This window comes from Botrytis cinerea, chromosome 11, assembly GCF_000143535.2.
Source record: "Botrytis cinerea B05.10 chromosome 11, complete sequence".
Lineage (NCBI taxonomy): Eukaryota > Fungi > Ascomycota > Leotiomycetes > Helotiales > Sclerotiniaceae > Botrytis > Botrytis cinerea.
Window position 1 is genome coordinate 434,779 of NC_037320.1, and position 23,988 is coordinate 458,766.

The following is a 23,988-nucleotide window of genomic DNA, read 5'->3' on the forward strand; positions in this document are numbered from 1 at the left end:
CCCACAAATTGCATCTTGACTGACATCTACGCACACGACTTTTTTTTAGGAACTGACAGATTCACGAAATCTTCCAGAGAATGATTGTCATGGTAGTAAGAGCAGGCACAACAGCATCACTCCTTCTTTCGTTACATGTTGAAGAACTATTAGCATACCTCCTCGAATTGTTTTACACGCAGATTTCCCCTTCCATATGCATTCTGGAACGAATGTCCGATAGTTCGGGCCAAGATATTAGATGCGTGCTAGCAATTTCTAGAAACATTTCACCACTGTGATTGTTTTCACGAAGTTGAAGGATTTGATAGTTCTAGTGGGTTTCAAGAATGAAATATCCCTCGTTCTCGAACTAGACTATTGGAAATCCTAGTCTGAGACCATTAGCTTTAGATGTATCCTTCCGCGACGGTTCCCGCCTCCTTCATTTCCAATTCACACACGTATGTTATATTGGGATAGAACACAATCAACCATAAAATGAATCTAGCGGTATAGCAATGTTTAATTTTTACCGTGAATACATTTCATACCACATAGACCCTGGATATAGTTTATAGTTAACTATGTTCTGTAATTTACAATGCACTGGGTCGATCTTTTTTTTTTCTTCTATTACATCCCTCTATCTTCTCTCTCAATCGATGCTTACATTCGTTGCTAAGCTGTAACTTACAAACGAAAGTTCATTAGCCTGCAGTATCTCATGAGATAATTACTTAGATGGAATTAACAGTCTAGGGCTGGACTCTATGTTCTCCTCACGATGCAGTATTTGCAATCGTCTGTTTCTGCACGGGACCTATTTAACTACACAACGCAATCGTTAAATTCTTTGCGGATGACTTATTATTAGCTATACAAAGCAGAGCTGGATCAATGACGGCAGATGGTCCGCACTTCAGTGGCGATAAACAGAAATAGTCGACCATTCTACCTCCTTGTCTCGTTGCACTTTGGAATGGGTGCATATCCTTCACTCCTTCTGAGGAAGAATCTTGTCACTACTCATGGGGATACAGAGCCATAGGTAAACTCAATGTCACACACACAGCTAGGTATAGATAAATTGCAAGGAGGAAACAGTAAAATATACATCTTAACCAGAAATGGGGAGTTAGAGAAAGCATATAGATATCAAATCTCGCAGAACTTATGATTTAGAATATCTGTTAACTCTGTATGTTTATCTCTAATTTTAAACCTAAGTAAATTGATTCCCTTGAGATCCAAGGCAGACAACTGTGAAGTTTAATGCTATGACTTTATCTCTTTAGATTATAAATTGGGCACCAATCTCAGCAGAAGGGAATTTCGGGGCTAGCAGTATCTAGAACTTGTACAGGCGGTGGCAGAATTTCTAGACATGCAACATTGGAGTTCCTGAAACTTGCAATACTGAGCTAGGAAGGAAATTTTCGAAACACCCAGAAGCACTTAGAAAATCTGAAAAGATATTCAGTTCTAATGTTAAATTGATGAGGTTCAGGATAAACTAATCAACCTGTCCGGTAGCCCAACCCCAAATTTCAAGGCCACAACTTCAAATTCATTCGATCACTCAACATTTGCTACAGAAACACTTGTAGAAATTTGGCCCCATTTAATCATTAGATAATGTGTAATAACGTAGACAAATGATTCTCGGAGACTTTACGTAATCCGAAAGTAAAATATCGAATTATGCGTGAACAGAACTACTAATGTCCAGTGTCATACGGTTCATTGTATGCGCTAGATCAAAAAGTGATTCACTAGTGATATCATAGGCAGCTCTAGCACATGTTAAATGTACCCACATTACCCCGGATTTTCCCATTCCAGATAGAAAATAGGGGGAAATATGAAGATCAAATGAAGACTCGTTATCATGTAGATAGAACATTCATATTACAAGACCTACTGCCAGATTTTTTGATCTTTGATTGAGATATGAGAGAGCAAGAAAGAGATATAATAACTCGCTACTCGTTGACCACTTTAAGATCCCAATAACTACACCATAACTTTCTATTCATGGCACAAATCAATTGCCAGAAATGGTGGTTGCAGCACAAAGAAGCTAGTTCAAATTCACGTGTCCAGCCCTAAATGACGTTCATGGTATGACTTGGGCGTATAAATCCACACTCTTTTAAGTTAGTCAGTTTTCGAGTACAGCCAAGTGCTGCATTTCAAATCCATGGGACTGGTAAATGGCGTAATATTGGGGATGTAGGAATATTAGATGAAGAAATTAACATATCTAGCGTACCAAGCGTGCAATTGTTTAGCTTTTATGCCAGCTTTAAAGCATATAAAGTCTTCTCTCGCCTACCCCACTTTCTCAATGTTAAGACCAGAAATCTGTTGACCATCCCGATGCCTCGTTACCATTAAATTATCATAACTCAAATTTTCGAACAAGAATACATCAAAAACAATCTACAAGCAAAGGTACGCCACTTTCTAACATTCTACTCACTCAGATGATGTCGAGGTGACTTGAAGTATTTGGGTTGTTCAAAGTATTAGGAGTTTAGTATCAGAAGGTTTCAAATTTCAAGTGTAAGATGTTTTGGATGATTTCAGAGTCTCAGTCTTTTGAATATCATAGAATCTTTCCTTTTTGGACTGCAACCCAGATAGCCAGTAGAACGGATTTTGCTAAATGCTAATACAGACAAGACTGTCTTCACTATGGCTCATCAGCGATCGATCCTCGAGAGGAACAGAAAAGAACCGTTACGAGTGCACAAGTTCGAACCAACGACATTACAAAGACCACAGCAACCAAGCCAAAGATGAATAAAGCCGCAGAAGATTTAGTCAGACCAATGGAAGGATTGGTATTAGAGAAGACCGTCAACTCATCAGCAACAATGGAGACCACAAACACCAAGGCCGAATTAAAGGAGAAAGACATGAATGCAGTCGGCAACGATGTATCCTCCAACCTTCGCGGTCATTTTCAGAAAGCAGATATCGTCAAGCCTGACGTAAAGTCTAATTTTACAACAACTGCTGCTGAGAATGAACTTGCAAAGAAAATCACTGATCAGGATGAGGATGAGGATGCAGCCTACAATATGATCAAAGCTCATTTTCGTTCCATGAGCTCGGGAGGAAAGAAGGGAGGCGCTGGTAAATGGAGCTTCTTAATCTAATGGTATGCTAACATTTATGTATCCCTATTTCAATCCGTTATGGATATTTCTGAAAATAATTTCTAGTCAATAAGCTATGCTTAGAAGAAAATCCTCAAGTGTCACGATGGAAATGTCAATCGAGAAAGAGCACATCTGTAATATGTTTTAGAGGCATGTTACAGAGAAATTAGCAACGAGAGGTTATCACTAGGCATTAGATAAAATTCAAACAGCATTGTTCAATACACATATTTTGCCCAACATGACCAACTTTTCATGAACTGATAATACCCAAGTACCTCTTCCAAGGATTTCATTGAAAGATTTACGTATCTTAATTTACAATGTCAATGCTAAAGTTCTTCACCTTCAGCATAAGCCGCACCTACACTTTGTTCTGGAATCAGATTTTGTTCCGACTTTGTTCACCATTTTGACGAATAATTTTCGAAAAACTGTGCAACTCCTCTGTCAGTACAATATCGGAACAACATGTCTACTGGAAACCTAAATAGCTGAAGACTCTGCCCCCCTTGGAAGATTTCGTTATATTAAAACATCTTCCAGAAGCACTTTCCTACACCAATATCACATTTAGCCAGATAAAAGCTTTGAATACACACTTTGAAGCCTAATCAATCACCGCAAACATGTCAAGGAGATTAGCAAGACCAGCTCTCTGGTGCGATAGCGAAAAGGATTATCTTACCAGTATCACTATGTACACAGTCAACGGGAAAAAGTCGAGGATAGAACCTAGATCAGCAATGCATCTAATGACAATTGAGCAAGCAAAACATCTCCCTGGTGGTGTCGCGTTTGCGCGGGACCCATGGTTTTTCAGAATATACACCATTCCTGCCATCAGACAGCAGTGGATGAGAATTGCAAGAGCAAGTGAAGTAGCTAATCACCCTGTTGTCAAGAAACCCGCTCAGAAACTACAGCCGCAGCACATTCATCGATTTATCGTACCTTCCTTAGACTCAATAAAAGTGAATGATTTTGACACAGAAATCATGCCTGCAGAATGGCGACAAGAAGTCGAAGAAATGATGGCTCCATTGAAACAGAAATGGGCTGAAGAAGACCGCGCTAGGGCCTCCCGATACGATTTACAAGTAACGGCCGCGGACCAAATTCTGGGAGCTGATTTCTGGACTCACTTCCAGGAAGATGTTAACATGGAATGATCATCCTCGGATATGGTAATAGGGGATATGCACACACAGATATCAACATGAACCAGTGAGTAGGTACTAATAAAGTGAGATATAGTTCAAGGCTGACCCTCTCTATCCAAATTGACACGTACCTGCTAAATTACATCATAAATAAACCCCAAAAATAAATTCCCTAATTTTCTTTGTGACACTGTAAAAGACTTTGGGTGAACAGTGCCTTGTAATGACGAACAAAAAGCCCGTCTTTATTTCCCTACGAGAGACCCGAGCGGAGATGACTTTGTATAAAATGTGACAATGCGGACAAAGCATGGTAGACACAAATGACAAATGTCTTGTGAACCATTTCTCTTTTTCTGTCGCTCGTCTAATAACAACCGAACAAAGAGAAATATTTTTGGAGAAGGTTATCTTCAAACAATGTACTCAATGAGCAGCGGGCACGGGAACTGATTTGGATATCGACGTTTATTTTTTTATTTTTATTTTGAATAACTTCATGTCACGAACAATCATCCTGGCCAGTATCCTACTAACTTCCGTCTTAAATGCCATCCTCAACTCACTATCATCTATTAATAGACTAATTAAGAATCCCGCCTACCCATCAGAACCATCGTTTCACACTATCATAAAGCAGGTATCTCAACATCACAATGGATCTTCAATGCGTTTAGTCTCTCAATCAAGGAGGGACCGGAGGAAGAAGCCATCTACAAGAAAAGCAATGACATCAAGAATCATCCCACCTCAAGAACCTATCCGATGGACATAAGACTAGAAAGATAGTACATGCATACTTTCCACACAACTAATCTCTCGAAACTTATAAAGTTTTCATCTAAGCACGACGACTTAAAATCCAACTACCATATCATCTCAATCCCCTCCCCCCTTTTCATATTCCATAAAACACACAACAAATCTTTCAACCATCTACATCACACTCTGTATCCCAATACATCCCATAAAACCCTCTCTAAATCCCAAAGCAACAACCTGACCTCAAAACATCTACACACCCATACATCAAATCAAGTCCCTCCCTCCCCTGCACTTTCCCAAAAACCAAACTTATCAATACCTACCTCCACGCATATCTATTCTTTCCATATATCATCTAACCCTAACATCCAGAGAACCCAAGAAAGAGCCAGCCATCAAGAAAATTCCTATCCGTTCTTTCTACCACAGGATATGTTACATATTATAATCTCAACTCACGGCCATGTAATTTTGAAGTTCTTGAAGTTTGTCGAGAAATGAAGTGTGATGTTTTTGAGGACTTTTTTCTTGCAAATTATTATCATTAGAGTCGCTTTTCTTTCTATTACAACAATTCTCTTAATATTCCTCTGCGTTCGTGGTAATTAACCTCCGTTCAAGCACTGCTAGAGCTACCTCTACGGAACCAGATATTTTTTACTCCCAATTGTTCATAGATACAATTATCTATCTATCCATCCACAATCTCAAGCTCACCATGGGCCATATCCTAACCTACCACACCCACGGCCACACCCACAACTTCACCCTCCCACCCCCCATCTCCGACCCCCCCTTCTCCCCCCCTCCCTCTCCCTCCACTCAATCAAAAGAAACCCAAACCTACGCCGCCTACACAGCCCGCTATACACATATCTACCCAGAAAACAACACGGTGCACCTCGGGATACTCGCACCCAGCTCCCGCATTCCAGCCACTTCCTTCCGGGCCTCTCTCTCCAGTATAATCCTCGCGCAGCGCTCCGCCATCACGCGGTTTAAAACTCTCAAAGCTACGAATCGGGATGAAGATGTGTATTATCTGCCTGTGCATTCGGACGAAGAATTCCGGTCTGAGATTAATGCCGGCGTAGGATTTTATCTGGACATATATTGCGATGACGGGGATGTGGTTTCGCTTATCAATAAATGGCCATTTGATGATGCGACTAAGGGGCTTGTTCCTGATAAACTATTGCCGGATGTGGATTTGATTTTGCGGTTTGATCGGCTGAATGAGAAGTTGCATAAGTTGGGGAAGGAGAGCTTGGGGTATCATGTGAAGTATCATTATATTCCGAAGAGTAAGAATAGAGAGGTGGAATTAGATGTTATTGCAGAGTTGGATAGATATGCTGCTGAGATGAAGGAGCACCCGGATATGATGGTAGAAGACGTTGAGGAGGAGGAAGAGGAAGAGGAAGAGGAAGAGGAAGAGGAAGAATCGGAAGAAACTCCCATACCGAAAATAAGCCCAAGACCAAAAGCAACGCCGACATCGAAATCATCGCAAAACCCAACCCTAACCCCGGACTCAACCCCCGCGCAAAAGCCAATGCCAAAGCTAAAGATAAAGATAAATTTTGGAGGTTCAATTCTTAACCGAAACCCTCCACCAGAGTTTCCCGAATTATAATTATGATTTGCACATTCAAGGCTCCACAGATTCACAACACACTGCTCTCTTACCCATCCTTACTCATCCGCTCACGTTCCGACTCTGTATTCTGATATTTTATATACTCTATTCATACCATACACCCGAAACAAAATAAAGCAGCACAGCAAATTGACAGAAGAATACTTTTTGGGAGAAACTGGAAATACATCTAGAGTTGGACAATTGTGTGCTTCCAACTTTCAGCGTATGAGGGACTGATTTTCAGCTTTATAGAGTTATAGCTAGAGAGCTATCAGCAATTAAGAAAAATGACTACTATGTCTTTGTCGACTGTTCGATTGTGAAGTTGTGAGATATTCTATTCTTGTAAAGTGATCATGTGTCTTGCTTTCATGGCCGATGACCCTATACTGAACGGTGCGGTAACAGACAGAACTTCGAAGTATAGGATTTGGGACCTAGCCCATTATTCGCCAGATGTATTTAATACCATGGGTAAAGTCTACGCATTACATTTGATGTACCAGAAACTCCCCATCTCTATTTACATTTCCACACAGATTTTCTCACATGTCCACAAAACAAGTGTCATTTCACAATTGATTTAAAAATTTACTAAATTATTATATTATTCATTAGACGGTAGCAACGCAATGAACCCATCAACATAATATATATCAATGCGGCTTACCTGTGCTTCGCGGACGAAGCATTTAGAAGTGAAAAAAAAACCTTTGACTTACCTTTGATTCTATCAGGACTTACCCACAGAACTTACTCACTGCAAACCAGCAGTCAAACAGGAAAGAAAAAGGGCGAAGATTCACCTACCAACACCCAATCGTGAGAAATCTCATCAAACAATCAATTTCCCCAATTCTCAGAGTTCCCCCAAATCAGCAGCGCTGAGACGACAAACTTCCTATCGCATCACTCAAACCACCATAATTCTAAGCAGACTCTCCCTCAGAAAACTCAAAATCATCATCAGGAAAATCGCGCGCATGCTGCGCACGTCTCCTTCTCTCTTCCCACTTTTTCCTTTTCTGCGCCGCCACAACACGTTCCACCTGTTCCATACGATCATCTTCTTGTATGCGGTCTTTGAGGCCCTGCGGATCCGATATTAGAGGAGCACCATAATAATACGCCTGATCCGGACAATCTAGCCACATGAGAAAATCGACGGTACTGCAGTCCTCTTCACCAGTTCCAATTGGCTTTTCGACATCGCGTCTGAGGTGCAGGTAAAGTTCGTTTTCGTTCTTGATAAGACATGCTTTCTCGGTTACTTTGATGCAGAAGTGGACCCAATGGAAAATGGCCTCGGGATCTAGAGTTCCTGGATGGAGACGGAATTCGATGGTACGGTTTTCAGTTTCGTACGGGAGTTTCAAGTTGGCCAAATTGAATGCGAGTCGCCCTCCAGGGTTTGTGGTCATATCAGTCCAAAGTTGACCCCAGTTGTCTTGATTTTGGTACGAAAGAATGTGGTTGAGGAATTCGAGACGTGTGATATCTGGGACACTATTGCCAAAATTGCTCCTGGAAAATGGTCGGCAATGTATCTGTGAAGTCTGCACCCGGTCGGCAGAGACCATCAGCCGAATCTGCCGTTCATAAGTATACAAAATTGCAACTAGGTTACGAAATACTGGGAATGAGAATCCATCATACTCGTTGCCAACGTGAACGTGGAAGCCTGCACTATCATTAACTCTAACTAAATAGTTATCTCTTAATGTCCTCAAAACTACCGGAATAAGTTCTCGTGAAGCCTGGTCGTAATAGTAAGGTGGAGATGATATTTCCATACCAAATTCTCTGTAATCTGGGTGGATTCGCACTCTTGGGGCGACACTCGAGTCAGATTTAAGGTGCCATTTAGTTCTTAATTCTTCATCGCTCGGCGATATACTCGCGTTACTCCTCAAAGTGGTAGCTACTGATATCCCGTTAGCTTCAAGTTTTTTGCCTATTTCATAATTAGCTTTTTCGATGGTAGCTAATTTCTTTCCATCTTTCTCACGTGGGTCCTTTGGATGGGGAGCAGGATGAAAGGGATGAACAGTAGCCAGAAGGTATTCGAGCTCGATACCAAATGTGAGCCTAGTTTCAGACTTGACTGCCGTCTCTAGTGTCGAGCTAGGAGACATTTTGGCGAAAGATTAAAAATTGTGATTATGCTAAAGTGCTCGAAATGTGTTCAGGATGATCTGGGAAGGATTTCAGTTGCCCAGAGAATGCGTGAGCGGCATGAGCTAATGAAATACCTATATAAGCGCTACAATGCCATTGTTCCTTGATGATATATGTATGAAAGAATCAATCTTCTCTTTCAGAAGTTCAAAAGGCCTTTGAGCCAGAGCCATTCTTTGTCCTCGAATGAGAGATTGTTGGATTGTTGTCTAGAAAATAGAAACTCTACAAAAACGATACAACAAGTTTGAGAACCAATGCTAGAAGGGAAGATTCAGATAAAATAAATATGGAAATGCTGCGTTCGAGGTGATGCTGGTAACGCTCACTTGATCCATGTATATAGCATGAACGAAACTTTCATTCCCATTAAAAAGGACGGCTAGAACAAAATGGTGTATATTCCTATGGTATTTTATGTAAAGTCATATGAGATCCAAAATTTCTCCCAATTTCATAAATTTCCCCCAATTAGTGCTGATTCCTTATTTGTTGTCGCGAATGAATGAAACGAACTCCTCATCTAGAACGGAATCTCGTTAGTAATTGTGCAAGTCTGGAGAGGTTCGAAGAGAATTTTGAGAGAAGTATCATACAATCTATGCTTCCGTCACCGTTCTTGTCAACCTCCTTCACCATGCTCTTAATCTCCTCCTCTGACAAATTCTCTCCTAAAGATGCCATCAACTTGTAGATTTCTTCTGGGGAAATTGTGCCACTTCCATCAACATCGAATACTTGGAAAGCGCTGCGCATTTCTTGTTCAAAGTCAACACCCTTTGTTTCGGCAGTCATCATCTTGAGGAATTCTGTATTTCGAACATTATATGGTTAGCAGAGTTCGAATGAAAGTGTTGGCGACGTGAAGATGTGGGGTATTCGTGGTATATCGCGGTGTAACAAACCATCAAAATCGACTGTTCCAGACTGATCAACATCAACCTCATTAATCATGTCTTGGATTTCCGCATCAGATGGGTTTTGTCCCAAAGATTTCATGGCTTCTGCGAGCTCGGCGGTGGATATGGTTCCTGATTAAAGGTAGGATTGTTAGAAAAGGATCGCGAAGAGCAAGTGCGGGGTTGAATTGCGCATACCATCACCGTCTTTATCCTGCATTCAAGAGTAAGTATTTTGCGCGAACATTCGAATAAGGGGCTGGGCTCACGAAAATGGAGAAAGCATCTCTGTATGCTTGAATTTCCTCATTGCTGAGACCCTAGAACAGAGGAGTGGTCAGTACTGGTGAGCACGAGGTGCGCATGAAGTATGAGGTATGAAAGCAGTTATGGTGAAGCTTTCCACCTCTTGAAACTTACTGCGGCATTTTTTAACTCGGACATTCTGGTGTAGTATGGCGTGAATGCTTTGGATACTTGGCAGATGTGAATGCTTTGTCGCGGAGAATGAATGTCGAATTCAGATGAACGACTAAAAGGGGTCGAAGGGGATTGAGCGTTCGAGAGGGGTGATTGTGATATAAAGTGGCTCGCGATGTTTTTTCCTAGAAGCGTTTCATAAGGCGAGATCTTTATATTGGAGCCTTCCGCAACGCATCGAACAATTCAAGCCAATTGAGTGATTGAGTGACAGCTCAAAAATGTTCCACAAATGATAATCCCTTCCATTGGTAGAAAAAGAGTTTCGGTAAAAAGGGGCGACCACTGATAAGAGCTCCAGTCCCGTCCCGTTGCCATTCCCATTCCCACACCGGACGAGAAGGTGCAAAGTTTGACAAAGTCGATGCATGCTTCAATATCTTCTGCCAAAAGATTGAAACCAAGGGTCCTGTTTCATGGCCATGTTGATCTATTTTTGGAGCATGAAGGACTTCTCATTATAACTATGCCCAGAAGTTGGGGAACACCTATCTATCATGCATGGAAACCATGCCTTCCGTTGACGATGTCGTGGCTGTGCTGATCATTGAGTGGAACCGTATATTGCCATTCCGCCGCACTGCAATATAAGCAAGGTGAGGAAACAATGGATTGGATCAAGATTGGATCAAGATTGGATCAAGCTGGGCTCTTTTCTCTTTTGGGAAAACGTTACATGGTATGGAGCGTGAGATGCCAAGAACACACAAACACTCCAATTACTCATCATGAGATGAACGAGTTCACACTCCTACACTACCTTGCTAAGGCTAGTACAAGATATTGTGGCTGTGCAAAGCGAGGGTCATCCATAGGCAACAAACGACTTCTCACCTCCCTTCACAGCTGACATTAAGGAATACCGCATCACCTCAAATTCACAGGTTTTGTGCATTGGGGCCATAATCTCGCCGGTGAAATCTCAGAGGCTGAAAGAGATCGTCAATCGACTGCATCCGCGGCTCTATATTGAGCAAACCGAATCTGCATTATGGGGAAAGAAACGCCACAGCCCTACAAGGCTGGTGCCCAGAGAGATACATTCGAAGCTAGCAACGCTGCTTCATCTTCTGCAAGCTTTCTCAATAATATCGATCAAGCATACCCCGAAGAGGATCTTCCAACATATGAAGAAACGTCCTCGTCGGCACCTCTTCTTTCGCGAACCGACGGCCCATCGGCCAACGATTCTCAGCCTACCTCCGGTGCAGGGTGGTATATGTAGGTGTTAATTATCAAATGCGCCGTGAACTTTAAGCTAATTTACTTTGATCTAGCCCTCCCCCCGATCTTCCATTTTCTTCGCACGACTACAGTTCAGCTGATTTCTGGACGAGATTTCCAAATTATTCTACAGATCCTGATGCTCTTCGTCAAATGATCCTCGAACAAGCTCAATATGCTCCAACTTATCATGTGGAACTATCGGGGACCCACCGAGAAACTGAGCGTCGACACAAAAAAGACTCAACGGAAACTATTACGGATTTCCACGTACGTCTGAATTTAACACATCTGCTGACGACTGGAATCAGAGCTGGAGGAAAATTAGAGATCTTGCCAGATAACCAGAAGGGATATCGTGGAGGAATAATCAAGTCTCTCGAGCCCTCCCTTTCGAAATTTGACATTGAATCCGGTTCAACAGGGGATGAATTACAAGCCTGGTGTGAGAAATTCGTTTCCGATCCATCTAGCATGAAATGCTTCATATTTGAACGCAAGATCATAAATCACGACAGAAGTCATCTGGAGTATCTCTTACGACGTATTGTTACATCTACAAACTACCGTGGCCAAGTTCATGTCAACTTTCCCACGTCGCACAAACGAGTAATTGTTTATTCGCCACATGTAGTCAACGAGTGGCGAATGACTACTTGGATCCGTTGGTTCTTTTATCTTACATTCCTGTGGGTAGTTTCCTGGCCAATTCTATTCTTGGTCACTCGTCGCTATGAGGTTGTGAGGTGTATATATCAATATGCCGACAGGCGTGCGGGAGTCGGTGTTTCTCCCCGAAAACCAACTGTGCAAAGCGAGGATGAATTTGTCAATCTCTGGGAAGCTGCCTTGAGATCTGCAATTATGGGACGAATGATTCGACCGGATTCCTGTCTGGATGAGGATTATAGGGTACAGATATTGCAAGGGGAGATTGCCAGAGGCCAAGCCGCTGCACGTGCTCTACATGGTACGGGTAATGCTTTGGCGGATGGCGCTATTGGAGTTATCACAGCAGCGACAAACCTCGTGGGCGAATATAATGAAGCAAGAGGCTGGGGTTATGATTCTTGAAAACAATTTCCATATGGCTGCCAGGATAATACGCGTAGCCTGGAGTTTTGATCAATCTGTATGTTATGTACAGCGAGCCGATATACCAACTTAGCAACAGTGAGCGTTTATTGGGCAAGAATTGCAGCTGTTGCGAACGGAGACTTTTGTCCCTCTTAATCAACTAGTAATGAAAATACCAATTGGAGATTCCCAACTTCATCAAAAAGAGTTTATCGTTTGAGGAATCATGTCCAGGACTAATCATGTTACAGGAGACTAATACCATTTTGTGCCCCGAATTCTTATTTTCTTTCATGCCAGTTCAATTCTTTGAACCTCGAATTCTTTAGGAAATCTTTTTCCGTTTCTCTTCCGATGTCATTTTGCAACTTTATCGCAATGAGGTAGCTAAAAATAAGATTCTAGATACCTGCCTTATTCTGTGCCGCACAAACGTTGTTAGCGAGCTAACTTGATGGCTTCTGTGGTTTCTGGGTGTTTCAAAGCAATGATTGGTTCATACTTACATCACCCTTCGTCGTAATTGAGTCTGATTCTATAACCTTAATCACTTACCTACGTAATTGTCTATTTTGTTTTTGTTATATAATGTCTTCTTACTCCCCCCCTTTTACCTTCACTTTCAACGAACAATTTGCAAGTCGCCTGTGAAAGGAGTTACATACTGATAACCCATTCCATCATATTTTGACGAGAATTTTAACGCCATCCTGAAAGCTTTCTGTGCCCATAAAAGTTTTCAGACTGCTACCAAACTTCAACAGCAGTACTTGCATCATCGATAGCTTTGCTTCTCGAATTTCACGATCACGATGCAGGCAGGAACGGAGTTGAACCAGCGTCCGAAGCTCCATTTCTTTGACCTTGCCATTGAAATCCGACTCAAGATCTACAATGAACTACTCATTGCTTCGGACTCTGGATCTCTGGAAATAAAATCCTCTGAAACCAGTCCATCGCATTTGATCCTAAGCAAAAAATACCGTCTCTGTCCTGCAATTTTACGAATCAACAAACAAATCCACTTGGAAGCTTCTCCAATTCTCTACTCCAGCAACAAATTTGTGTTATGTCGTCTCCAATACTTCTATGTACCAGGTTACAAGATTATCACTGAGTTTCTAGCCCAGATCGGAGAGCGAAATGCTCTTTTTCTTCGTTATCTCGACATCTACTTCCCACTGTTTCCAAATTCGATTTTTGGACCTAGTCATCCCTGGCCCACTGGAAGAGATATTGAAGTTCTTGAATTCGTTATCGAGAAATTCAAAAATCTTGTGACGTTTAAGATATCTCCGTGGGACAATTTACGATTTGGTGGTGGCAGTATAAGACTGGCAGTTGATTCCTCGAGACACTCTGGGAGCCTTGATTCCTTTGAATCTATTGGTATGGGGTTGAACGTATTTGATGAAAGATTCAAAGCCATGCCAGCTTTGAAGGAGACCATGGTAGATTTCCATGTGTCAAATGCGTGGCCAGATGATTTAGTGGATAGATTTTTGAGGAAGAAGATACATGGTAGTAGATGGATGTGTCAAGTTACCAGAGAATACAGTCTGACTGAATCGGATAAAGTTGGCTGTTACTTTGGCTTATTCGCCTAGTCTCGAGTTAAAATCAAGGATTGAAGAATCGAAAAATAATTTCTTGTGAAAAGCTTGCGGGGACACAGCTCACTATGCTCAATTAAGGACAATCAAGAAATTGCAATATTGAATCCGTTCGAAAATTACCAGGAGATGATGTTTCGCGGGGCATGACAATAGAAAAATTCACAATCATATGGGTAAAGGCCGAGAACGAGCATAGATCTGGAGATTGCGATGCTTGAACACAATTGTTGGTCCAAGTCAAAATAAGGTTTCCCAAAAACCTTAAATATTCATACCGGCCACATCGAACCATATTTTACCCCTATGACCCTAGCTACACGAGAAATAGACTTCTTCAGATATTAAATCGAATTATAAATCAACCGCAGCGCATGGAAATCGAACCAAAGTACTGACAATTTTTCTGGATGCAAAGTCCGCATTTTGGCACCCCCTAACAATGGAGAAATTGCCAGGTGCAATTGTCCGATATAAATATTGGACAATGTAATGTATGGGAATCCTCTCGTAAGTAGAAGTTATCACTTTCATTGAACATTTGCTCTCCTACAAACTTCGCTCATTTGATCAGAATGCCTTCCATTAGCAGCATTCTAGTCGCCACTGTCAATTTGTCGGTCCTTGTGAATGGACTGACATGGACCTCATGTGGAACCGGCGTAGAATGCGCAACGCTTGAAGTTCCGCTCGAATATGGCGATGCAACGTCAACGGCAAAAGCCAGTGTTGCGCTTGCTCGTTATCCTGCCACTGTTGCCGCGAGCAAGAAGCTCGGGTCTCTCTTGATAAATCCCGGTGGACCCGGTGCCTCTGGTGTTGGCTTTGTGCAGTCTGGAGCCGGTGCCGCCGTCTCGACACTGAGTGGTGGATTGTACGATATCATCGGATGGGATCCACGTGGAACCGGTGCTTCGGCTCCTATTTTGGAATGTTTTGCAAATGCCAGTGCGGAGTATGATTTTAACAACGCGTTTCCATCTGCTCCGAATCTCTGGCTCGGACAATTTGCGAATGCCAGCGCAAATTCTGCTGTTAGCTCTGCTATCACATCCTTTGACACTTCTGTCGCTGCTCTTGCAAAAGCTTGCGTGGCTCAGAAATCTCCCGCTCTTTACACCTCAACAGCAGCATATGTTGCTCGAGACATGGCAGCGATAGTCGATGCATTGGATGGGACCTCTGCAAAACTTAACTACTGGGGTTTCTCATATGGAACTATTTTCCTAGCTGAGTTTATCCAAACTTTCCCAGGCCGCGTGGGAAGAGTTCTTGCCGATGGTGTTTTCGACGCAAAGGCAAATGCACTCACATACGTTAGCCAACTTCCCAACGATCAACTCAGTGTTCGTGCTTCGTTGAACGATTTTGCAGCTTTCTGCACCACCGCCGGTAGTAAAGGTTGCTCTTTTGCCACCGCCCCTACTGGAACCACAGGTACTGTTGCTACCAGACTGGACAACATAATGAAGGATATGTTCCTCAATCCTATTGTTGCTTCGGGCTTAAGCATCAGCTTAGATATCCTCAGTCCCCTTCTTGCATCTCTTCTTAGAGTTCCAACCACGTGGAAAACGCTTGCATCTGTCTTATCCGGTCTTGAAACTCGTGACGCAACTGCTCTTATTTCACTCCTTGGATCGCTAGCAGCGAGTGCACCAACCGACGGCTCTGCAGCAGGCGTTGGCACTCTTGCTACTTACCCACTTGGTTGTGTTGATAACGCTGCTTCAAATGGAGTTACCTTGGACACTGTCATTTCTCTCACCAAAAGCATCTCAATCTCCGAAGACACCCCAATACTAAATGCTGGACTTATCCCCATAACATTTTGTCGCAACTTCCCTTCCACGCGTCCGCTTGTTCCAAACGTAGGAGCAAGTTTGATGTCGAAGACCGATACTCTTCTCGCAACAGCCAAAACACCAATCCTCATTGTCTCGGCCGAGAATGATCCAACAACCCCTCTCAAGTCTGCAAAAGCACTCCGAAGCCTACTCCCTAGTTCATCCACCCTCGTATACCGCGGAGGAAGCGGACACACCACCATCTCACACGCATCTCTCGGAATGGCAAAAGCGATCTCTAATTTCTTTGTCAGCGGTACCATGCCCAAGGACGGAGCTCGATTTGCAGTGGACCAGAATATTTTCCCAACAGCTGCAGCGAGTGGTTTAGTTACACCAGCTGCTTTCAACGGAACCTATTCTACACAAGATCAAAGTTTCCTAACCGCAACATACAACATTGGCATTGCCTTCTTAGCAATCGCATAAAAAGCTCTCCATATCATAATAGACGATTAGATAATAATAGATCCCAGTCAAAAAAGCTCCCCATAAACCCCCCGTCCCATGAAATCGGGCCGTATGCGTGAATTATTTTTGTCAGTGACACCCAAGGGATCTTCAAGATAAAGCCAAGACCACCACATAATAAATATCATTCTTGCATACATGCATGCATGAGAATGTTTCACGGTCATAAAACCCCAGAATGCACCCCAGGAACCCCTGCACCAGGTCAGCGATCACAAGGCACGCCACGGGAATTTAACCGACTCGTCCCCCCCCCTTTATCCGACACGCATGTGGGTTCCACAAATTTTGTTTTCCGCAGTGATCGACGAACGGAATCTAGACGTCCTATCAGTAATTTTGGAGAGAGTAAGTATTCTTGGGTTCGCGTCCCGAATTCTGCCGTCGTCGCGGAAGAAGGTATGGGAGTGCCAAGATAAGCGACATTTCGTGATGAGTAGGAAGTGGGAAGGAATGATAGTATTCACAGATTAACATATAATTGATCCGAAGGAGTAAAAACGGATGATATGAGAGGTGGGACTGAGCTGGAGTGATGGGAATGAGAATTTAAAACATCGTGAGATCCGCGTGGGCATGTCTTTCTCGAAAGAATTCGCAGTTCAATAAAATGCTGTATTGGAGCATGAATCTTTGATCTACTAGTCGTGGGACTCCCGAAAAGTGATAAATCTCCACTCCAATTAAGACTGCGAAATGTTCAAACATTTTACTATACTCCCCATCTTCCTCGCACCAATCCTGGCGTTTCCAACTCCACTGCCTTTAACAGAAACCACCACATCTACTGATTACGAATCCCAAGGCTATCTCCTAGCCCTCAACGCATCAGCGCCTTATTTTGCAGGAGCCGGTCCTCTCGCCGGCTGCATGACCTCGAGTTTCACCTGGACACTCGACACTACCGCATGTGGTATTTTTGATGGTACTCGCACTGTATATGATAAAACTATTGGGATGTGGATGTATGCATTTGGAAGTGAAAAGGGTCCATGCGGTTTAGTTGAAGGTGGTCGAGTAACATGTTCGGAGACTGGAGTTGAGAACCAGGGAAAGTGGAGTGCGGTATGCTTGTTTTCTGTATGAATCAGATGTAATTCAGACAGAAAGTCGGTGGAAAGGAGAAGGGAAAGAAAGCTAACATGATATGCAAATAGCCCAACTCTACGATAACAGGCGTGCCGTTACACATGATGGGCTGGACAAATTGGCCAGTTCAAAGGTGGCCGAGCAGTGGAGTAGATGTCGATGTTTGGAATACCTTGGCTGATAACCCTGTACCGGGAGTCTACTTAAATGGATTTTCCAGATCCTTCAGTGTAAGATGGCAGGCTGCATGACCTTCTGAATAGTGAATATTTAGGATTGGCGTTGGCATTGACTGATCATGTTGGAGATAGAGCAGTTTGTATCTATACTTCACTTCGAGAAAGCAAAACTAGTCTTTTCTTTGAATGCATGAATTGTTTTTTTGTTCTCGGATACGGTAAAGAAAGAAAAGAAGGACTAGAAAAGGGTGGAGTAAAATGTATTCTTCACTGTATACACCATAGATTCAAGGAGTGCAAAACTTTTCGAAATTTCATAAACAATTCAGTACCAATTTGATTACGGCAAAAATATTGAAACTGACCGCAAGACTGTGTGAGCAAGGAAATCTAGTGAGCAAGGAAATCTAGTGATAGTACAAATCCCTAAACTGAAGGGCTTTTGTATGAAAGAGCAAGGAGAGTTCCTACCGAAATACATTGCCACTGACAGAACATTCACCGCTTGATCCAAGTCCCTGAGGTTCGCGTTGTGCATCTGAGTTGGGGTTATGTTCATTGAATGAAACACTGTAGACTTATCAGACCCTAGAATTCGAAGGTTTGTGCTTGTTCAGCACTTTGAGACCTTGAGTATTAACCGCAGATTAACCACCCACACAACAAGAAAAACTTTTTGAAATTTGAGATTATGTTCCGAGTGGCGAGAAATAGGTATAGCGCTTGTGTTATTTTTGGGTATGATACTGCACAAAGAGAAGACATTAGTTTCCTGGAAGCTTTGCCAGCTTTGCTTCCACAATACGCTCCACCATTTTTTCCAAGATGGCAATATCTCCACCAGTGCCTTGGGCGAAATAACCCTCAACAGCCCTCTCAACGTATTTGCCAATTTGATCCACCTCGACATTGATATATTCCCCCTCTTTCTTGAGAGCTGTGACTATTTTCGTTTGCGTATATGCGATCAACATAATCTCGAACCACTCTTCATCAACCTTGGTAATCGTCAAGCTGGCTCCGTCAAGCGTGACATATCCCTTCTCTACGATATATCTCATCACTTGTTTGTCCCTCGGCTTCAATCTCAAGGTCAAAGCCTCTCCATCCTCTTCTCTCTTGACCAACTCTGCGACAGTATCCACGTGTCCTTGTACGAAATGTCCTCCCATCCGTGTGTTCGCAGAAACGGCGCGTTCGAGATTGACTTCGGAATTGACTTGTAGAGAACCGACATTTGTACGACGAAGAGTTTCTGGTGCGCAACCAACTGTGAAACTGTCCTCCGTGAAGGAAGTGACTGTGAGGCAGATACCGTTTACAGCAATGCTATCGCCGAGTCCGCAGTCTCCGAGAATGGAGGAGGCGTTGCTGATGGTGAGAGTGGCACCATATTGACTGTCGAGTTTGATGTCGGAGACAACTGAAAATATTAGTGAAAAGACATTGATATCGTTGATCAATTACAAACCTCCTTTTATCTCAACAAGACCTGTAAACATCGCGACGGCTTTGAAAAACTTATTAATGCAATTGAAGGTTGAGCTAGGCTGATGGGATTGAATTACCCCGCCATGACCAATGACATCTGATATTGCATTGTGCTAAACTCATTTTGATACCTTACGTAATACACACCGATAAAGACGTTGATAACTTATTGATATCTTTCGAACCTCATCTCCAAACTTTGTATTCGAATTCGGAAAGTAGGAAAATGTGTTCTCCCACTTATAAAATGGCTACTGTTACTCTGGCTGGGTACCCAGCTGGAATAAGACTTCTCCATGATTGAATATCAACTATCTCATACCTCTCTTTCTTCTGCGAAGTATCTGGGGGCGTCCCATTGGGTTTCCAAGTAGTCCAGCGTCATTGCTTGATCGAAACTAATCTCTACGCCGTTAGACACCTCTGCTTTTCCCGTCGATGAGATCTGATCTCTAAAACTGCATGTCCAGCCGCTGGATCTGGAGACGGGAAACCATTAACGGGAGATGGTTCTGATGGACCCTCACAAACTGCCAGTTCGCTCATGTTTAGCATTCGACCCAATGCAATGCGTTACAGTTGAAGGCATGGAGTCATGGGCTGCTGATGCTCTAGTTTGTCTAATTGTTATCAAATCAGATTTCTTGTCACATGCCGGTCTCAATTCTCCAGAGATCATAGAAATGGAATGGCATATAAAATAATGATGGCAAGCTATCACTAAACCATCATGCCCCTATTGGGCGTGAATCTCGATTTTATCATGAGCAATATACCTTCTTTGTACTAGCTCCTTCTTCTATCATTTCAATGATACACTCCATAAAACCCAGAATGTGAATGCAGATAGCAAGACCTTTGCTGGAGTAGAGTGTAAGGTGTTATAAACGTCATGACAAGCAATTATACCTGGATATATCAGTCTAACAGGAGAATTGTTACTGCAAGGCGGTCTTAGCGATGCTCGATGCTAACAACGCCACGCTCTGGGCGGAAAAATCGGCACATCAAAAAACTGTATTGATTTCAAAATTCTTTTTTAAATCAATGATCAGCTTTTTGGGGATTTTGAATTGGACCCCGAGCATCAAAAACTTATAATTCGTGCTATATATTTTTTTTCGGTCAATTTAACATATATTTTCAAATTGTTATTCGATTTTAAAACAGTAGTGTTCTTAAAAAGAGTCTTGATTTTGGCGGATTTGGTATGCCGGTTTTCCGACCAAGGCGTGCGGGGGAAATTCATGATGTATCAATGTTTGAAATGGGGGTTCCAATGCTGGTGATTATTCAAGAGTATGGAAATACCTTGGAAAATACCAATGGTTTAAAAAAAAACTGGGGGGATTTATTACAAGATTATGATATCATCACTTGCTAGTCTCCTTTCTACATTCCGTCACACAGAGCTCATCTATCTCAAGCTATAGCTAAGATGAGTACAAGTAGAGCTTCCTCCCACAGATTACTTCTCAACAAACAAACAAACAAACAAACAAACAAACTCAAATCTCCGCAAAGAACCCAGTCCAGCAAATTACCAAATCCATCATGTCATCCTCAGGAATCCCCCAAGGAAACCCCACAGACAACGATTATGTCTCCCGCCCTGGCCACAAGCACGATCCAATTCAAGTTCAGAGTGACGGAGCTCCTATCGAAGGGGGTAAGTTTTATCCATACTCTTGAAGATTGACTTGAGCTAATAGAAGTGTGTAGAAACTGCCGACAATGTACCTGTCGCCAAAACTAATATTATCGATGATAAAACCAGACATGCTGCTAAGTCTGCTGAGACCTACCGAGAGCCTGGAGATAATGAGGGGTTGCCTCAGAATGATGGGAGGAGTGCCATCGCCCAGTAAATTGGTTGAATGTCATCAGGACAATCTGTGTGAAGGGGCGAATTAGATGTAATTTTGGGGGATCATGACAATGAAACCGATCTTGATGGAACCTTTCGCGGACGGATATATTGTTTGTGTTGACGTTATTCAAATGTATATACAATAATCATGCTGTAACACTACCTGGAATCTCCGTCGAAGCTCAAGCTGCTACCTTGATACCATTTTCGAGAGTGTGAGGTTCATATATTCTCGGTATTAACCCTTCAACCATATCAATGGCTCCTTCCATGCTGTCCTTGTTGAACACAAAGAGTCCTTGTATAGCAGCCATACTTGTATGGAGCTCTGGCTCAACAGTCTTACCTTCTTCATTAGCAACAAGCCCAAGACTTTCTAGCTTCGTCAAAAATCGCATTTTCCCATTTCCATCCTTGTCAATGTCGCCGTAGAATCTGTCCCACATCTCCGCAGCTTGGTGTCTCGTAGCTTCACCAATTCTCTCTATCATATCAACTCGTCCGGGACGTATCAGCGCAGCGTCAAGTCTGTCAATGTGATTTGTAGTGAGGAAAGCAATTCTTTCTTCCCCAGCTGCCACTCCGTCCAGTGCATTCAACAATCCCGAAAATGTTACTGTTGCGCCCGAGTATCCTTCGGAGTCAACCTGTTTCCTATTTACAAACGCAGCATCTGCATCTTCAAGCAGCACTAGGGTTCTCGGAGGCAACTTTGTGAGGAAATGTGCCAGTTTGTCATCTGTCATTCCTCGCTCGCTCAGATTTATCATTGCGACTCCAAAGTTAAGTTCTCCAGCCAAGGCCTGTATAAAAGAGGTTTTACCACTACCAGGCGGACCATATAGAAGATAACCTCTGCGATAAGGTATTCCTCTATCCACATACCATTGTTGCCGACCTAGAAAATCTGTCACATCATCCAGGATTCGTTCCTTAACTCCCTCGTCTAGTATTACAGAACTTAATGGTCTTTTTCGTCGCGCATCCCCGAATTGCCTCCATTCCATTCCAGAACTCTTGTAAACAACTGTTTTTCCTTCCCGCTGTGTCGCAGCCAGTTCATGTGCTTCTGCAAAGATATCTGCAAAGACATGTCGATGAGCGTATAATGTTCGCAGAGTAATTGTCTCGTGCGGTACACCAGTATTCATGTTATGACTACTTTGCTTCTCCCGCTGCACTAGAATAAAAGCATTCTTATGCTGGACAACGTGCCTACCATATCCCGGCTGCGCAAGAAATGTCGCAGATGATGGACCGCCCTCTAATTGTTCGCCCGTCGTCCGCATAGAATAGTCATGAACACGGGTAATTCTGGATGCAATGAATCCTCCTGGCGGCCGAGGAAGACATAGCCATGCTAAGATCCATTGATATGATGGATCCTCCTTACTGATTTCGAGATTCACCAAAAGACGTCTTTTGATGGTTGAAGCTCCCAGTATCATGAAACGTCGTCCGATGGCGGCAGAAGCCCCAAGACCTGCAAGACCGATGCCTCCGGCAAATACGGGATTGTTGAAGAGTGCATCGAGAGTGGTCAGTGATGTTGTTGACGGGTCAGGCATTTTTGGTGGTGGGAGCAATTTTGGGATTATCGAGTCGCCCAAAAAATGTTCAGAAATACCCGATAGTAACCGATGTTTGTGGGGGATAAGCTTATCGAGCTTATATCAACTCGACAAAAAGACTAAGGGAAAAAACATACACATTACTGTTTCGTACAACAAAACACTAACCATCTTATTATATTCTCATTCTAAATTGTCATCAACATATGAGATGCCATTGAGACAAAGAAATCCAGATCGCAATAATGTTGGCTTACAGCTACACAGCAGGTCCTTGATGGCTGGGGTATCTGGAGTGCCCAAATCTAGATTGCACTACAAGACGAAATCCTGATTAAGGAAGGCCTGAATTCTTCGATGCAAAATGATAATCCCTCAGGCAATAGTATTCATCGGGTTCTATCGATTTTGTTCTCCCGTTTATCGCTGTCTTGTTCATGACCTTGATACATGCCAACCGAGCTTCCTCTAATGGGCTAACCTTGCGTCGAGGCAGTCGAGTGAATGATCCACTTTGATTGTTGAGGGGAGGGATCATATCTATTCATTTCAGCTACATAGCCAGGGGAAAGTTGGCGCAGTTGCCGATGTTGTTTACAATATATTGTCAAATTCCTGCATCATTCCTCGCTTTCTACATGCGAGCAATTTTATATTCTCCCCATGATGGCCATGCAAAACTCAAAGTTGAGTATGTTTGTTGTACAGTTTTCCTGAAGTAATGGTAACCACACGTTTCACGAAGTCATCTATCTGCTTAATGGAACGCGACGATGACCCTGTGGGTTGCTTCGTGACATGGGACTATTAGACGGTAGTAACGTTCATTGTCTCTAGTCAGCAAAGCGAGATTTGTATGAGACTACAAAAAAGAAATACAGTGCGCAAATTAGGAGGCATTTAAGACTGGACAATACATACCAGAGTCAAATCTGACGGTCTACTTGGACTAAAAATATCCTTATCCAAAGCTGCATGGAATCTATAAGGCTATTCTTAAATCAGATCACGGATTTCGTTTGTTCACTTGATTGCGTCTGCATGGAATCATAAAACATCGGTAAAACCAGTGAAGCCTCCGTGCGAGTATCTACTGCAGAGGGCATTCCCAGGTTCACACGTGTTTCAATATTCCATGTACGCGTTTTTAGAACATCTGTTACCCCGGACTGAATTGCAAGCCCGTATTTCAATTATCCTCTGCCTGGTCATTTCTGTTTGTGAGGCCTAGTCAAGATGTTGAGGTCGTATCTGCGCCATTAAGCCACGCCAAGTGATGA

The 23,988-nt window shown here is 42.8% G+C and overlaps 12 protein-coding genes across 12 annotated transcripts; 8 read left to right on the forward strand and 4 right to left on the reverse strand.

The window, feature by feature from the left end:
• Positions 1–2,331: 2,331 nt before the first annotated feature.
• Positions 2,332–3,370, forward strand: BCIN_11g01240 (hypothetical protein). The gene is made up of 3 exons (XM_024695825.1): positions 2,332–2,436; positions 2,663–3,148; positions 3,213–3,370. Exon 2 carries the CDS (start codon positions 2,784–2,786, stop codon positions 3,144–3,146), a length of 363 nt encoding a protein of 120 aa, XP_024551621.1. The 5' UTR covers positions 2,332–2,436; positions 2,663–2,783; the 3' UTR covers positions 3,147–3,148; positions 3,213–3,370.
• A 408-nt stretch (positions 3,371–3,778) lies between these two features.
• Positions 3,779–4,321, forward strand: BCIN_11g01250 (hypothetical protein; the record flags this gene model as incomplete). The annotated part of the gene is made up of 1 exon (XM_001556535.1): positions 3,779–4,321. One exon carries the CDS (start codon positions 3,779–3,781, stop codon positions 4,319–4,321), a length of 543 nt encoding a protein of 180 aa, XP_001556585.1.
• A 1,286-nt stretch (positions 4,322–5,607) lies between these two features.
• BCIN_11g01260 (hypothetical protein) lies at positions 5,608–6,905 on the forward strand. Its single transcript, XM_024695826.1, has one exon. It carries the CDS (start codon positions 5,796–5,798, stop codon positions 6,711–6,713), a length of 918 nt encoding a protein of 305 aa, XP_024551622.1. The 5' UTR covers positions 5,608–5,795; the 3' UTR covers positions 6,714–6,905.
• A 485-nt stretch (positions 6,906–7,390) lies between these two features.
• BCIN_11g01270 (hypothetical protein) lies at positions 7,391–8,906 on the reverse strand. The gene has a single exon (XM_001556537.2). It carries the CDS (start codon positions 8,852–8,854, stop codon positions 7,649–7,651), a length of 1,206 nt encoding a protein of 401 aa, XP_001556587.1. The 5' UTR covers positions 8,855–8,906; the 3' UTR covers positions 7,391–7,648.
• A 387-nt stretch (positions 8,907–9,293) lies between these two features.
• Positions 9,294–10,329, reverse strand: Bccmd1. Its single transcript, XM_001556538.2, has 6 exons — positions 10,217–10,329; positions 10,066–10,116; positions 9,995–10,010; positions 9,803–9,928; positions 9,494–9,706; positions 9,294–9,420 (listed from the first exon to the last, which is right to left on the reverse strand). Exons 1-6 carry the CDS (start codon positions 10,238–10,240, stop codon positions 9,383–9,385), a joined length of 468 nt encoding a protein of 155 aa, XP_001556588.1. The 5' UTR covers positions 10,241–10,329; the 3' UTR covers positions 9,294–9,382.
• Positions 10,330–11,124: 795 nt separating this feature from the next.
• Positions 11,125–12,769, forward strand: BCIN_11g01290 (hypothetical protein). The gene is made up of 2 exons (XM_001556539.2): positions 11,125–11,497; positions 11,554–12,769. The coding sequence occupies exons 1-2, from the start codon at positions 11,268–11,270 to the stop codon at positions 12,572–12,574; spliced, it is 1,251 nt and encodes a 416-aa protein (XP_001556589.1). The 5' UTR covers positions 11,125–11,267; the 3' UTR covers positions 12,575–12,769.
• Positions 12,770–13,204: 435 nt separating this feature from the next.
• On the forward strand, positions 13,205–14,289 carry BCIN_11g01300 (hypothetical protein). Its single transcript, XM_001556540.2, has one exon. The coding sequence runs from the start codon at positions 13,390–13,392 to the stop codon at positions 14,182–14,184; it is 795 nt and encodes a 264-aa protein (XP_001556590.1). The 5' UTR covers positions 13,205–13,389; the 3' UTR covers positions 14,185–14,289.
• Positions 14,290–14,758: 469 nt separating this feature from the next.
• BCIN_11g01310 (hypothetical protein) lies at positions 14,759–16,512 on the forward strand. Its single transcript, XM_001556541.2, has one exon. The coding sequence runs from the start codon at positions 14,766–14,768 to the stop codon at positions 16,464–16,466; it is 1,701 nt and encodes a 566-aa protein (XP_001556591.1). The 5' UTR covers positions 14,759–14,765; the 3' UTR covers positions 16,467–16,512.
• A 692-nt stretch (positions 16,513–17,204) lies between these two features.
• BCIN_11g01320 (hypothetical protein) lies at positions 17,205–17,848 on the forward strand (the record flags this gene model as incomplete). The annotated part of the gene is made up of 2 exons (XM_001556542.1): positions 17,205–17,573; positions 17,666–17,848. 2 exons carry the CDS (start codon positions 17,205–17,207, stop codon positions 17,846–17,848), a joined length of 552 nt encoding a protein of 183 aa, XP_001556592.1.
• Positions 17,849–18,477: 629 nt separating this feature from the next.
• Positions 18,478–19,306, reverse strand: Bcrib5. Its single transcript, XM_024695827.1, has 2 exons — positions 19,248–19,306; positions 18,478–19,199 (listed from the first exon to the last, which is right to left on the reverse strand). Exons 1-2 carry the CDS (start codon positions 19,276–19,278, stop codon positions 18,541–18,543), a joined length of 690 nt encoding a protein of 229 aa, XP_024551623.1. The 5' UTR covers positions 19,279–19,306; the 3' UTR covers positions 18,478–18,540.
• A 1,427-nt stretch (positions 19,307–20,733) lies between these two features.
• Positions 20,734–21,296, forward strand: BCIN_11g01340 (hypothetical protein). Its single transcript, XM_024695828.1, has 2 exons — positions 20,734–20,936; positions 20,990–21,296. Exons 1-2 carry the CDS (start codon positions 20,822–20,824, stop codon positions 21,133–21,135), a joined length of 261 nt encoding a protein of 86 aa, XP_024551624.1. The 5' UTR covers positions 20,734–20,821; the 3' UTR covers positions 21,136–21,296.
• On the reverse strand, positions 21,247–22,705 carry Bcbcs1 (the record flags this gene model as incomplete). The annotated part of the gene is made up of 1 exon (XM_024695829.1): positions 21,247–22,705. The coding sequence occupies one exon, from the start codon at positions 22,703–22,705 to the stop codon at positions 21,320–21,322; it is 1,386 nt and encodes a 461-aa protein (XP_024551625.1). The 3' UTR covers positions 21,247–21,319.
• Positions 22,706–23,988: the final 1,283 nt, after the last annotated feature.

Bases quoted from the DNA above. Each gene is read 5' to 3' on its own strand.
- Bccmd1 (XM_001556538.2), bottom strand. From the start codon at position 10,240: ATGTCCGAGTTAAAAAATGCCGCA. The intron at 9,707-9,802 runs GTTTGTTACACC...TTCGAAATACAG, and splicing joins TGGAACAGTCGATTTTGATG to AATTCCTCAAGATGATGACT. The intron at 9,421-9,493 runs GTATGATACTTC...ATTCCGTTCTAG, and splicing joins CGGTGACGGAAGCATAGATT to ATGAGGAGTTCGTTTCATTC.
- BCIN_11g01270 (XM_001556537.2), bottom strand. From the start codon at position 8,854: ATGTCTCCTAGCTCGACACTAGAGACGGCAGTCAAGTCTGAAACTAGG.
- BCIN_11g01240 (XM_024695825.1), top strand. From the start codon at position 2,784: ATGAATAAAGCCGCAGAAGATTTAGTCAGACCAATGGAAGGATTGGTA.
- BCIN_11g01290 (XM_001556539.2), top strand. From the start codon at position 11,268: ATGGGGAAAGAAACGCCACAGCCCTACAAGGCTGGTGCCCAGAGAGAT. The intron at 11,498-11,553 runs GTAGGTGTTAAT...ACTTTGATCTAG, and splicing joins TCCGGTGCAGGGTGGTATAT to CCCTCCCCCCGATCTTCCAT.
- Bcrib5 (XM_024695827.1), bottom strand. From the start codon at position 19,278: ATGTTTACAGGTCTTGTTGAGATAAAAGGAG. The intron at 19,200-19,247 runs GTTTGTAATTGA...TAATATTTTCAG, and splicing joins TCTTGTTGAGATAAAAGGAG to TTGTCTCCGACATCAAACTC.
- BCIN_11g01310 (XM_001556541.2), top strand. From the start codon at position 14,766: ATGCCTTCCATTAGCAGCATTCTAGTCGCCACTGTCAATTTGTCGGTC.
- BCIN_11g01260 (XM_024695826.1), top strand. From the start codon at position 5,796: ATGGGCCATATCCTAACCTACCACACCCACGGCCACACCCACAACTTC.
- BCIN_11g01300 (XM_001556540.2), top strand. From the start codon at position 13,390: ATGCAGGCAGGAACGGAGTTGAACCAGCGTCCGAAGCTCCATTTCTTT.
- BCIN_11g01340 (XM_024695828.1), top strand. From the start codon at position 20,822: ATGTCATCCTCAGGAATCCCCCAAGGAAACCCCACAGACAACGATTAT. The intron at 20,937-20,989 runs GTAAGTTTTATC...AGAAGTGTGTAG, and splicing joins CGGAGCTCCTATCGAAGGGG to AAACTGCCGACAATGTACCT.